The sequence below is a fragment of the Astyanax mexicanus genome, chromosome 1, assembly GCF_023375975.1.
Source record: "Astyanax mexicanus isolate ESR-SI-001 chromosome 1, AstMex3_surface, whole genome shotgun sequence".
Lineage (NCBI taxonomy): Eukaryota > Metazoa > Chordata > Actinopteri > Characiformes > Acestrorhamphidae > Astyanax > Astyanax mexicanus.
In genome coordinates, this window is record NC_064408.1 from 9,419,966 (window position 1) to 9,433,266 (window position 13,301).

General features: G+C 36.6%; 1 protein-coding gene across 1 annotated transcript in view; it reads left to right on the plus strand.

Annotated features, from left to right (window-relative positions):
- Window positions 1-13,301, plus strand: part of trabd2a (TraB domain containing 2A) — a 121,564-nt gene that overhangs the window by 3,485 nt on the left and 104,778 nt on the right. The window contains exon 2 of the mRNA XM_022668810.2: window positions 171-731. Within this exon, the coding sequence (XP_022524531.2) occupies window positions 171-731 (561 nt within the window). The remainder of the gene's footprint in view (window positions 1-170; window positions 732-13,301) is intronic.

Consider the following 13,301-nt stretch of genomic DNA (forward strand, 5'->3'; position numbering starts at 1 on the left):
TATGGCTCTAACACCTACTTTAAATACTTTTTTTGTTATTACAGTGTCGCAGTATATCACAATAAATTGAAAAGAATTAATCCTGTCTCGTGATATGCCTTGCCTGCATATTGCAACTTGAATTTGATCACTGTTGCCAGCACTAACTAAAACTCTCATTTATTTCACAGCAAAGTGAGCTGAACTCCTTCCTGTGGACGATAAAACGAGACCCACCCTCGTACTTCTACGGCACCATTCACGTTCCTTACACCAGGGTGTGGGACTACATTCCAGAAAACTCCAAGAAGGCCTTCCAGGAGAGCAACATTGTATACTTTGAGCTGGACCTCACAGACCCTTACACCATTTCAGCTCTCACCAGCTGCCAGCTCCTCCCACAGGGAGAAAACCTGCAGGACGTTTTGCCCAGGGACATCTACCGTCGCCTCAAGAGACACCTGGAGTACGTCAAGCTCATGATGCCCTCCTGGATGACTCCTGATCAGAGGGGGAAGGGCCTGTACGCCGACTACCTGTTTAACGCCATCGCTGGGAACTGGGAGCGCAAAAGACCCGTGTGGGTCATGCTGATGGTGAACTCGCTGACCGAGGCAGACATTAAGACTCGGGGCGTACCTGTGCTGGACTTGTACCTGGCCCAGGAGGCAGAGAGGATGAGGAAGAAGACAGGAGCTGTGGAGAAGGTGGAGGAGCAGTGCCATCCACTCAACGGACTCAACTTCTCCCAGGTAGGTGTTTTTAAGTTTTCTTCTTTCTTGGACAGATGAAATGGGGTTGGTTTCCCAAAAGCTTCTTATTGATGTTGTGATGTATATCACATATCATATATTGTTTCGATTATATCATATTGTATTAAAACAGCAGTAGTTTTATTGAAACATATGCCCTCTAAACTGCCTAAGACTCCCCCCCCCAATTAAACGTTTTAAAGTTACTGCTTCATTCTACTCCACAATGGTGGGGCTAATCAAATATATAGGGAAAACCTTAAATTCTGTGAATCTGACATCCAAAAAATCCATCATTTCTGGTATTTGCATATTTATGAGTATTTTATCCTCTTCAGTAACACAGATGCAGTCATATATCGTAGAAAATTGTCTTGTAATATGTTGAGTATGTGGACAGATAAAGGCAAAAACTGTAAAAATGTATGAGCCTTCGGACCACCAGAGTGTGCTTCACAATCTATTGGTGGTCTGTAGCCCACAAGTTGTGAAATTTAGAGCATTTTCTCTGCCAAGGTGCATTTTCGGAAACTTGGGTGTGTTCTTGAAGTTTCGTAGAGTGAAATAAGCATTGTTTTGTAGAGAAGCGCATACCCATAAAGAATTTCAAGAAACTTTTGTACCAATAGTAATATTCCTAGGATTAATTCTATCCTTAAAGATCCCCAGATCTAGTAAGAAAAGAGCCAAAGGGGTTTACACAGGAATCCAGTGGTTTACTGAATCGCCTGATTACTGCACATTTAACTTTATCCTCACAAATTGCTGGGCTTCTGTCCTGGTCAAGCTTTGGCTGTGGCAGAAAATACCGGACAGTCAAGAACTTCTGAGCTTCTGTGTTTAGCAGATTCAGTCCAGCATAGGGGTGTGCCATATCGTATCCTAACGATATTATAACCTGAAATATTGTGTCATATTACGTACCTCTAATTATCACATCAGGGTTCTACTTTTTTGCTGTTTTAGCAAAAGAAAAGAAAAATACACTGTTCTCATTTCCCATTATATATCTACGAGAGACAGATTATATCTGTCCAGTATAATTTATTTTACTTTAATCCTGGATGTATGGAGATATTTGGAGTGCATTATTATTAGTACCATGACATTCTGGACCATTGACATCTGTTATAAATCTGAATAAATTTCTTGTATTTGTAAAAATATCGTATGCAAAAAAAAAAAAAAAAAAAAATATATATATATATATATATATATATATATATATATATATATATATATATATATATATATATATTATTTTGGTGCAGTAGTGCATTCATTTCATCATATCGCAAAGTTATCGCGAAAATACCATGAAATATCGTGATATTGTTTTAGGGCCATATCGCCCACCCCTAGTCCAGCATAGCTGTAAAACACTGGTGATACTGTCACAGAACTAGGGGTCTTTTCCACAGAGCAAACAGAAACCTGTGTAAAAGACATTTATGGCTTAAAGTGCTGCATCTGCATCATAGGCGAGAAATTGTGCAGGAAAACGCTGCAGTTAAGGCTTTAAAGTATGAGATGAGTGGCCAGGATTTGCTGGGCTTGGGCCGCAGTAGCATAGCGGTGTAGCAGCACAGCGGGTGTAGGTTTCTATCAGCTGAACAAATAGTCTGCTTTTGGTGTGTCTTCTGTTATTAAGATAAATTTGAGAGTAATGGTTTTCGTCTGAATCGGACTGAAAACCCCCTTGTTGGAGCAGGAGGCGAGAGCGGGCCTATTAGGCCGCCGCAATTATGAGTGTCCTTCAAAGCACACAGAGCCACTCTGAAATCATGTAGCGGCTGCTGGAATTTGTGCTAATACTGCGACGGAACTAAGGGGATTACTCATGGCAATTTTAGCTAACACTCAGGAGGCACAGCAGCTAAATACAGAGCCAGACACCAGAGCCCGTACACACCAGGCCTTTCAGAGTCAGCATGCTGTTCTGGGCCCTTACAACTGATGCTCTTATGATATGGTATGATCATCAGATTGATCTTATATGATGACTAATTTGCAAATACTTCGCAAAACTTGCTACATATTGATGTTGCATAGTATGAAAACTTTAAGCTTGCTGATACAGCTCTGGAAAAAATAAGAGACCACCAAATTGATTTTACCAAATTGTAAACCTCTGGAATATAATCAAGAGGAAGATGGATGATCACAAGCCATCAAACCAAACTGAACTGCTTGAATTTTTGCACCAGGAGTAAAGCAGCATAAAGTTATCCAAAAGCAGTGTGTAAGACTGGTGGAGGAGAACATGCTAAGATGCATGAAAAGTGTGGGTTATTAATCCAAATTGATTTCTGAACTCTTAAAACTTAAAACTGAATATGAACTTATTTTCTTTGCATTATTTGAGGTCTAAAAGCTCTGCATCTTTTTTGTTCTTTCAGCCGTTTCTCATTTTCTGCAAATAAATGCTCTAAATGACGATATTTTTATTTGGAATTTGGGAGAAATGTTGTCTGTAGTTTATAGAATAACACAACAATGTTCATTTTACTCAAACATAAACCTATAAATAGCAAAATCAGATAAACTGATTCACAAATTGAAGTGGTCTCTTATTTTTTTTCCAGAGCTGCATCTTGTGTTGTAATGTTGCTATGCATTGAGATGTGGTTTGCAATAGGTTATGAATGCAATTATTATAACTGTGCATTAGTTAGGAACTGTGGTTGTTGGTTAAGATGCTGCAGTTGGTTAAAACAACCACAGAATGCTCATCTGGAAAACATTAGGGATGCACCAAAGTGAAGATTTTGGCCAAAGTTGAAACAGAATAAAAGGGAACATATGGATGAAAGCCAAATACCAAATCTTAAACTTTACTTTTTCAGGTTTTCTTTTGCAGGTTTTCTTTTAAGATTCTACTGTCTGAAACTGTGATTGGTTAAGAGTCTACTGTCTGGAACTGTGATTGGTTTAGATGTCTTATTTGGTTAAAAGAACCACAGAACACATATATGGAACTGTGATTGGTTAAGACTTTGCAGTCGGATCTGTGATTGGTTACGATTTTGCTGTCAAATCTGTAATTGGTTAGGATTTGGCAGTCTGGAACTGTGATCGGATAATATTCTGCAGTCTGGAATTGTAATTGGTGTAAATGTCTTAGTTTGGTTAAAAGAACCTCAGAACACATATTTTGAACTGTGATTGGTTAGAACAGGGGTGTCCAAACCTTTTTTTGTTGGGGGCCAAAAGGAGAAATATATTTGAAGTCACGGGCCACAGACTCTATAATAAAACAAATAATGAAATATACCACTTTAAATAATACATTTTCCTGATTACTTTCATTTACACACCATTTTACTTGACGTACTATATTTATCTATCTTTGACAGTGTTGTGTAAACTAAGATTTTTCAAATTGATGTTTAATTTCATGATGTCTCTTAATATTAAACTCCTTAATTACGGCAACTTTTAGACTCTTAGAACTTTTAGAAAACTGCGCACCTTCTCCGCGTTTAGACTCTTTGGCCCGTTTTTTCTGCGCTACAACTTCACTCTTTCCGCTTTTAGACTCTTTGGTCCGTTTCTGACACCTAGCGTTCAAACTTTGAATCTCACATTATAAAAACTCAACTTTTATTCTATTTCTAAAATACCTCGCGGGCCGCTCCAAAAAGGAAACGGGCCGCAAATGGCCCGTGGGCCGTAGTTTGGACACCCCTGGGTTAGAAGAACCAATCACAATGATTGGTGATTTGATTAGAAGAACCGCAGAAGACATATTTGGAACTGTGTTTGGTTAAGACTTTGCAGTTGGTTAGAAGAACCACAGAATACGTGGTTGAACTGTAATAATACAGTTGATATAAGGCATAGTTGCATATTCACAGCTGTTTGCCATGTCTGTATGACTAAAGCCATTAAAACAGTCCATTAATTTCAATTTCCATAATTTTAATGAAGGCAGTCCCTGAAACTCAGGCCAGCAGATTTGTTCTTGCAGGACTAATCCAGACTTTCTGCTCACTTTCAGTACTGGTTTCGCAACAGTGCAGAGTTTATGTCTTTTAATGGAGACAATTCATCATAAGGATTGGAATGAGTTATCATAATACATTAATCACCCGCTGATCATACGGTAACGACAGTGTAATTTCAGTGTAAGTGGCTTTGTGTCATAATTAGAGTCCACTGTGAAATGATATACTCGCAGAAAATTATCACTTACATGAAAACGAGCACTTGATGAAAGCTGACGTTGACTCGCAGACCTTACCCTTCAGTGGAAATCTCAGCCCACGGTTGAGGCGGACATCTATCCCTCTGAAAGTTCTCGAGACTGAGCTTTCATCTCCCTCGGAAAATACTGGACTTCCCAAACAGACTTTGTGGTGTGCTGGATCTCAAAGCCAATTTGAGAGAATGATTAACTTGTCAAAGAAGGCCAGACTGGTCCATCCAAAAATCCCAGCAGTGCTCCAAAATGGTGCTGATCTTGGATCAGGCTTTTCTTGGACCACACTAACCTCAGCCAGTATGATTTGAAGGATAAACTGACCTACATCCAATGCTTTCTTTTTATGATGAGCCGATACACGAGATTTTAGTTCCTGTATATTTAAAGTTGATGTTCGTAAGTTTTGGGATTTGGGGGATTTAGGGCCCTCTCTGTTAAAAATGGGTAGTTGCACCAAGCATGCAAAAAAAGAATCATTTTAAACTGGGTGGGTGTGATGCGGTCTCCTTTCAGACAGGATGAATCCAATTTCAGGTTATGTTCAGTCAGAGAGAGAGAGAGAGAGCTCAGTCAGAATCTTCACTCCTTCGTTTCTTTGGTTTTACTATGAGTGAATGAGCTACTGAGCTTTGAGTAGTTTCCCCTTCTGAAGTCTCCACTGCTCCACCAGCCGCTTGCTTTTAGTAAAAAAAAAACACTTATATATTTAAAGAATATCGAGATGTGTATATATATATATATATATATATATATATATATATATATATATATATATATATATATATTTATTTATTTATTATTATTTTTATTTTTTTATGTGTTTCAACACTAAAATATCTCCAAACAAACAACTTTTGGTAAATTGGTGATCAGTTTAAATGGCTTAGTTTAATAGTTTGTTAATATAAATAGTTAATAAATAACTAAATATTAGGCAAGTTAGTACTAGTAAATAACATTGATATTTAAAATTAAATGCTAAGAAATCAATAGCTTGGGCCACACTTTAAAGTGTATTCTTTGTTTGCAAATAAAATAAAAACTGAAGTTGTTATGTTAGAACTAAAAATCGAAATAGGAATCTCGAAAAAATTCACTCATATATTTGAAGAATATTAAGATTTTTTTTTTTCAATATCGCCCAGCTCTATCTCCAGTCAGGGCAGTGTGAGAGGTGGAGTGAGGTGGGTAGAGGAAGTGCTGGTCTCGGCTGCATCTGCGTTTCTACTAGGGCTGCCACAAACGATTATTTTTATAGTCGACTAATCACCGATTATTTTTTATGATTAGTCGACTAATCGGATCATACGTTAATTGAATATAAAACACAGTTTATCACAATAGAATGCAGCTGCTATTATACAACCATCATTAGATTTCAGCTATATGCTAACTAAAAATAAAAACAATTAAAATCATAGTTCATTAAACCTTTAATGAAATATGCAGCTTGTTGTAACAGACAATTATTTTACTGTTTAGCATAAAGTGTAAACAACTGTGTAAAATAAGGATAAGGCACTGGCATTTATGAAACATCTCAACTGTGAGGTTGTTTGAACTATTATGAAAAAAAAGTATATTAATAAAAAATGCCTCTCTGTCCAGATATTGTGTACATTACCGTCTCTCTGTCGCACTCAGTGTGTCTTTAGTTTCTGCCCGATCTTGTTTTTCTGCCAGTTCTTGGGCTCCCTATCTCTTTATAAAGGCGTTTTTCCCCGTCCGCGTCCCAATTCACTAGCCAGGGCAGCGGTCTGCACAGATCTGATTGGCAGAGGAGAGCGTTTGGTGATTTTACACCACACATGACTGATCTGTGAGTTTACTGCACCGAAAAGCACTGAAAACAGAAGCCACTGTCAGAATGAAATCCTTCTCTGTAGTTTATCGGTTTGGGACGGCATTTGTGACAACGTCTGGGTCTGGATCCGGATCGCGGTCCGCCTATTAGTGACCTCTGTTTTAAAGCTATCAAGATGAGTAAGTTAAGTACTAAGTTAACGCTCTGTTTACGCTAATTTTAGCAGCTAAATAGCAATTTAGCTTCTTCGTCATTTAATCAGCCACAACATGCCTCCTTTTCAGGTGCTCGTGCATCGCGGTTGTGCTGCCTAGGAAGGCAAGTTCTTCATTGCAGATATTGCATTGCACGCGTTTCACTTTTATTTTCTTGGTGATCCCACACTTTTGAGTTCTGTAGTGGGGTAGCCATGAAACCAGAGCCTGTCTGTATAATGTCCTGAGATGTCGTCCACTACCTACCCCGGTTTCCACTACTGCGCATGTGCGTCCAGGACAGAAAGGCAGTCGCAGCAGTTTGGAGAGAAAAACAAAGAAAAAAAAAAACGACTAATCGACTATTAAATTAGTCGTCGACTATTTTAATAGTCGACATAATCGTGACTAGTCGACTAATCGTGGCAGCCCTAGTTTCTACACTAAAATATCTCCAAACAAACAACTTTTTTTTCAATTGGTGATTGGTTAAATATCTTAGTTTAACAGTTTATTAGTATAGATAACTACATTATGTAAATAATTTAAATTAAATGTATATTTAATTATCAATTATCTATATTCGATATTTGAATAATATTGAGAGTTTAACAGTTTATTAATATAAAAAACTACATTAAATAAATAATTGAAATTAAATGTCTATTAAATTATCTTAATTATCGATATTTGAAGAATATATAATTTTTTTTTTTTTTTTTTACAATATCGCCCAGCCCTATCTCCAGTCAGGGCAGTGTGAGAGGGTGGAGTGAGGTGGGTAGAGGAAGTGCTGGTCTCGGCAGCGTCAGTGAGGGTAATGATCCGTACACGGGATGATGAATGCCTCTAGTCTTCATCCGTCTCTAACAGGGACACAGAGGAATGTTGAGTCCAGGTTCATTAGCCGAGTTCTGGCTGACTGGCGTAGTGATGCGCACCCGTGCTGCCCTGTCATCGTTCCAGCCAGCGTCCACCAGAGCTTCCTACTCCTCCTCCACCCCTCCAAACCCCCCGCCCTCACGCTCCTGCTTCACTGCTCAATGGTGTGTGACTAAGATGTGCAAATAAGGAAGAGGGAGATCTGTCAGGATCTCCACCTGGAACATGTTCAATGGAGACACCTGTGCCCGGCTTTTATCACATGAATCAGATCAGCGCTGATTAAACGCAGGAGGCAAATGAAAGAAAGTTACACATGTATTAGAGATGGCAGCGATCCAACACTGCTCTCCAATATTCCTACAGACTCAGACCACCTGAAAATAAAGCCTAGTGTTATAAAGCACTGTTTCTGCTCTTGTTAATGAGTGGAGAGCTGTTTAAATATATTTTATAAGTGTTGTTGCTGACTATATAATTCTTTATTTCTGAACTTTGTACGTTAGGTATTTATAGGTATATGTTTGAGTAAAATGAACATTGTTGTTTTATTCTATAAACTACAGACAACATTTCTCCCAAATTCCAAGTAAAAATATTGTCATTTAGAGCATTTATTTGCAGAAAATGAGAAATGGTCAAATTACCAAAAAAGATTCAGAGCTTTCAGACCTCAATTAATGCAAAGAAAACAAGTTCATAATAATAAAGTTTTAAGAGTTAAGAAATCAATATTTGGTGGAATAACACTGTTTTTTAATCACATTTTTGTATGCATCTTGGCATTTTCTCCTCCACACACTGCTTTTGGTGCAGAAATGCAAGCAGTTCAGCTTGTTCCTCTTGATTATATTACAGAGGTTTTCAATTTGATAACATCAAAGACACTAATCCTTTTTAAGTGGTCTCTTATTTTTTCAGAGCTGTATATATATATATGCTAGAATCTAGTAAAAATACTTGCAAATGCATCACAATTATGGGTGTTTTAGATTTCAACATAAATAAGTGATCCAACGTAGCATGATACTAATAATTCAGTATGTGCATAGAAGATTTAATTAAATATATATTATGAGATATTATGCCACTGGCAGGTGTATTGAAAAAGTTTTGTATTAAGCATCAAAAAAAATAAATTGACAATTGACAAGTTATTGTGTTTTCAGCTATGTTAAATATTGTGCACCCATTTGAACATTGTAATACTGTAATTATATTATTCTTGGAATCTGCATCCTGATAATTACATATTCATAGCTTTAATCATTTTAAATAAAAAACAGTTTTAAATAAACTGTACATAGTGAGAGGGGGGTCAGAACTTATGCTGGGACGGCTGTTAGACGGTCTTTCATGTGTGGGTTCTCCTGAATATTCAGTACTTTGTAATAAATACTTGGTTTGCTTTCAGCTTCACTCCACCTGTCTGACTCTCTCTATCAAACGAACACGCAGGGGAGTTGTACCCCGGACGAGAGGTGGGAGTAGCCCACCTTTCATTTTCTTTTCTACAACACTTTAAATATTGAGGTGAAATATCTGAATGCTCTCGATTTAATGCCTGTACTTTAGCTTTAGCTGCTTTAGCTAATCTTGAAACAGTCCTCCTTTGACAGTATTAGAAATGCAGCGAGCAGCCAGAGCCTTTAATAGGTTTTGGCTCTGGAGCTGCACGTTTTAAATTCCACAACTGTTTTTAATATTTACCAGTTTGCAGAATTAAGCATAACTCCACGACTCTGAGAAAATAATCTGGAGGCCAAATTGTGAGGCATTAGAAAAACACTCTCAATAATGATAAATTACGTTTGCACAGATGGTGCTCCTTAAAGGAAAGATTAAATTGCCCTCTTCTTCTGCCCACACTTGTTTTGGAACGAGTCCGAGCGCTTCAGATATGAAGGTATTTCCTCTGATCTGACTGAACAATCTCCTGAGCTGTGATAGCAGTCATCAGCTCGGCCTTAATTGTGATGTTCTGTTACACTACGAAATTCGAGCTGTTTCATTTTCCATGGAAAAAGAGATGGAAATAGTCCTTTGGGTTCATTTAACAGAGTAAAGAGAGACAGAGAGAACGAGATGAACCACATGCTTAAAAGCTTCAGCGCTAAAATGATTTGTGTCATGAGTCACTTTAAAAGAAGTATTTATCTGATTTGCAATAACAAAATATACACTAAGAATATGAGAAAATATCGTATATACCATATTAAAAAAACAAAACACAGTATCGATTTTGAATGATTAGTAAAAAAAATAAAGATGTGTCAGAAGTGGTTCATATAGTCTTGTGTTTAAACCCCACCCATTACATAGCATTGTCTTCAGATCCCACTGTTCTGATTGGATGAAAAGTTAACAAGTTTATAAATATGATAGTGTGTTGATTATACTGTGACAGTTTTTTTTTCTAAAATGTGATTGAAATATATCACCTTGCTTACAATACAGTACATATCACAATACAAAGCAATATTGTATATTGAATTGTAACCCCTGAATCATGTTGTGTATCATATCAAGTTCTTGCCAATACAGAGCCCAAATAAACACACGTCATTTAGGATGCATAAACAGTAGGGGTGGGCGATATGACCCTAAAATAATATCACAATATTTCATGGTATTTTCACAATAACGATACTCTTGGCGATATGACAAAAGAATGAATAAAAAAATAAAATCAAAACTACACTACTGCAACAAAATGAAATATTGCATACAATATGATATGGCACACCCTAACTAAGATATTAAAGAATTTTATCAGATTTGTAACAGAAGTCAATGATCCAGAATGTCATGATACTAATAATGCACTTTAAATATCTCCATATATCCAGGTTTAAAGTAAATAAATATTAAAATCTGCCTCTAGTATATATATATAATGAGAAAGGAGAACAGTGTGAATTTTTCTAAATTTAGCTAAAAACTGCCAAGAAGTATCACCCTGATGGGATAATTAGGGATGGGTGGTATGGCATGAAATTTTAGGGTATAATATTGTTTATTATATTTAAAAATACACAATGTGACACAACCCTAATGGACAGTATGCATTAATACAAGCATATTTTATATTTTATATATATTATTGAAGCTAAAACTTTGCAACACATTTTCATAATGCTGCTTAATGCAGAATAAAAAGCACACTGTTGCTATTTTCCATGATATCTCAATCAGAGGCAAATATACCTGACCAATATCATTTATTTTACTTCAGAATCACATGGCAAGTAAAGAGTCAGGACACAATTAGAGTTTTTTCAGGAGATAGTTCTGAACGGATACACAGCCAGCAGCAGTAAAGCATGTCCACAGAATAATCTCAATTTGCACCAGCCAGATTTAAACAAAGAGAAATATCTCACACACCGAGACACGGAGTAACAGGTGTTCTCAATTCTGAGATTTTGAGCGAACGCACAGAGATTGATGCTGGAGAGTTTATAGTGAGATTAACTTTGACTTATAGTGTCAAAGTTAACTTATAGTGAGAAAGACTTTGACAAATAGACCATCGCTTAAAGTCACAGCCAGCCAAGACTATAGCCGGAGAGGAGGGATTTTCGATCAGTCTGGGTTCAGGGGCTTAGACAAAGTGAAGAAATACCTTTATTTATGATCATTTATAGAGCAGAAAGACTCTTCTTAATGTGTTTTACACCAGTACTATTTGTTTCTGTGAAAATGGACCATTTGGCAGGTGTAAAAAATCTATAATCACATTTTTATGTGGACTAAAACCAATACAAATACAATCTCTGTGGTCTTGGTGAAAACATAATACACTCTTGATCTGAATCGACAGTGAAATATACTCCTTATATTTGAACTAAATGGCTGTTCAGGTGCAGTTTAACCTGATTAATTACCCAGGGAATTACCATAGGTATGAACAAACCCTGTCTCTGCTGCTCCTTAAGTTGAATCGTACAATTAGAAGTGGAATGGGGAAAAAAAACTTGCCTGAATTGTGTTTGCAAAAGACGATCAATCCCATTTGTTTTTTTACTACAATAAATAAAAAAAAAATTATATATTTCTTGCTTGGCCTTATCTAGATACAACATTGGTAATTTATCTAGTAATATACAGCTCTGAAAAAAAATAAGAGACCACTTAAAAATGATGAGTTTCTTTGATTTTGCTAAATTGAAAACCTGAATTTTTGCACCAGGAGTGGCATAAAGTTATCCAAAAGCAGTGTGTAAGACTGGTGGAGAAGAACATGCCAAGATACATGAAAACTGTGATTAAAAACCAGGATTATTCCACCAAATATTGATTTTTGAACTCTTAAATCTTTATGAATATGAACTTGTTTTCTTTGCATTTCTTTTTTGCTATTTCAGCCATTTCTCATTTTCGCAAATAAATGATCGAAATGACAACATTTTTATTTGGAATTTGGGAGAAATGTTGTCTGTAGTTTATAGAATAAAACAACAATGTTAATTTTACTCTAACATATACCTATAAATAGCAAAATCAGAGAAACTGATTCAGAAACTGAAGTGCTCTCTTAATCTTTTCTAGAGCTGTATATATAATATTAATTAGAGTAATTTGAGAAAATATTATCACTGTCCAAACTTTCAATGGAAGACAACGTAATAAGAGTTTATTTCAGGTCATTTTGAAAACCTGGTCCATTCATCAAGAAACTTTAACACAATGTAAAGGACAGGTTGTGTGTTATAATTATGTAATAAACTAAAAATCAACAGAAATGGAGATATTTGTTTTCATTTCATTTGTTTCATTGGACAGCGACGATATGTGATTTTTGAGCAGTGTTCCAGCGTTGGTCCTGATATTGAACCTCTGCCCTGTTCCCTTTACACGGTCTGTAAGCATATCTTCTTCATTTACCTCCTTCCTTCCAGAACACTCGAGTGCTTGGTTACCACAATCCTGTTGACCAAACAGACAGGTATCAGATACCTCAGATTCCTCAGGTGGCGTCTGTCCATAACAGCGTCAATGGAGCCATTGAAATAAATCCTCCACTCAACCATGGTCTGGAGGCATCAACCAGTCTTTTCAGCACTCTATAGGGTTTAAATAAGGGGAGAAGCTGGGGGTCCGTGTTGTAGTTTAGGGGTTAAGTGCTGTGTTGAAATGGCAGATATGCCCCAGTGATCAGTCTGTAGTGCTGTAAACCCAGAATGAGGTTTAAATGTCTTCTATAAGCTTCATTAATGACAGAGTAAAACAGTTTTTGTTGATTTGGCGCTACTCACTACTCACTTTTTTGGACATTGCATTGCAACACATTGCTACAAACGATACTATTGTCACTATTTTACCTTTTTTTGACACTGGTATAATAATTATATAGTTGCATAGTAATGTATTTATTCACTTTCAAAAAGCAGAAATTTAATTGGAGGGTTGACTAGATAATCAACAATATTAAGGTCAGACAGAATTATTGAGCTTATGTCCATATTTTCACTTTTTTTAACAAA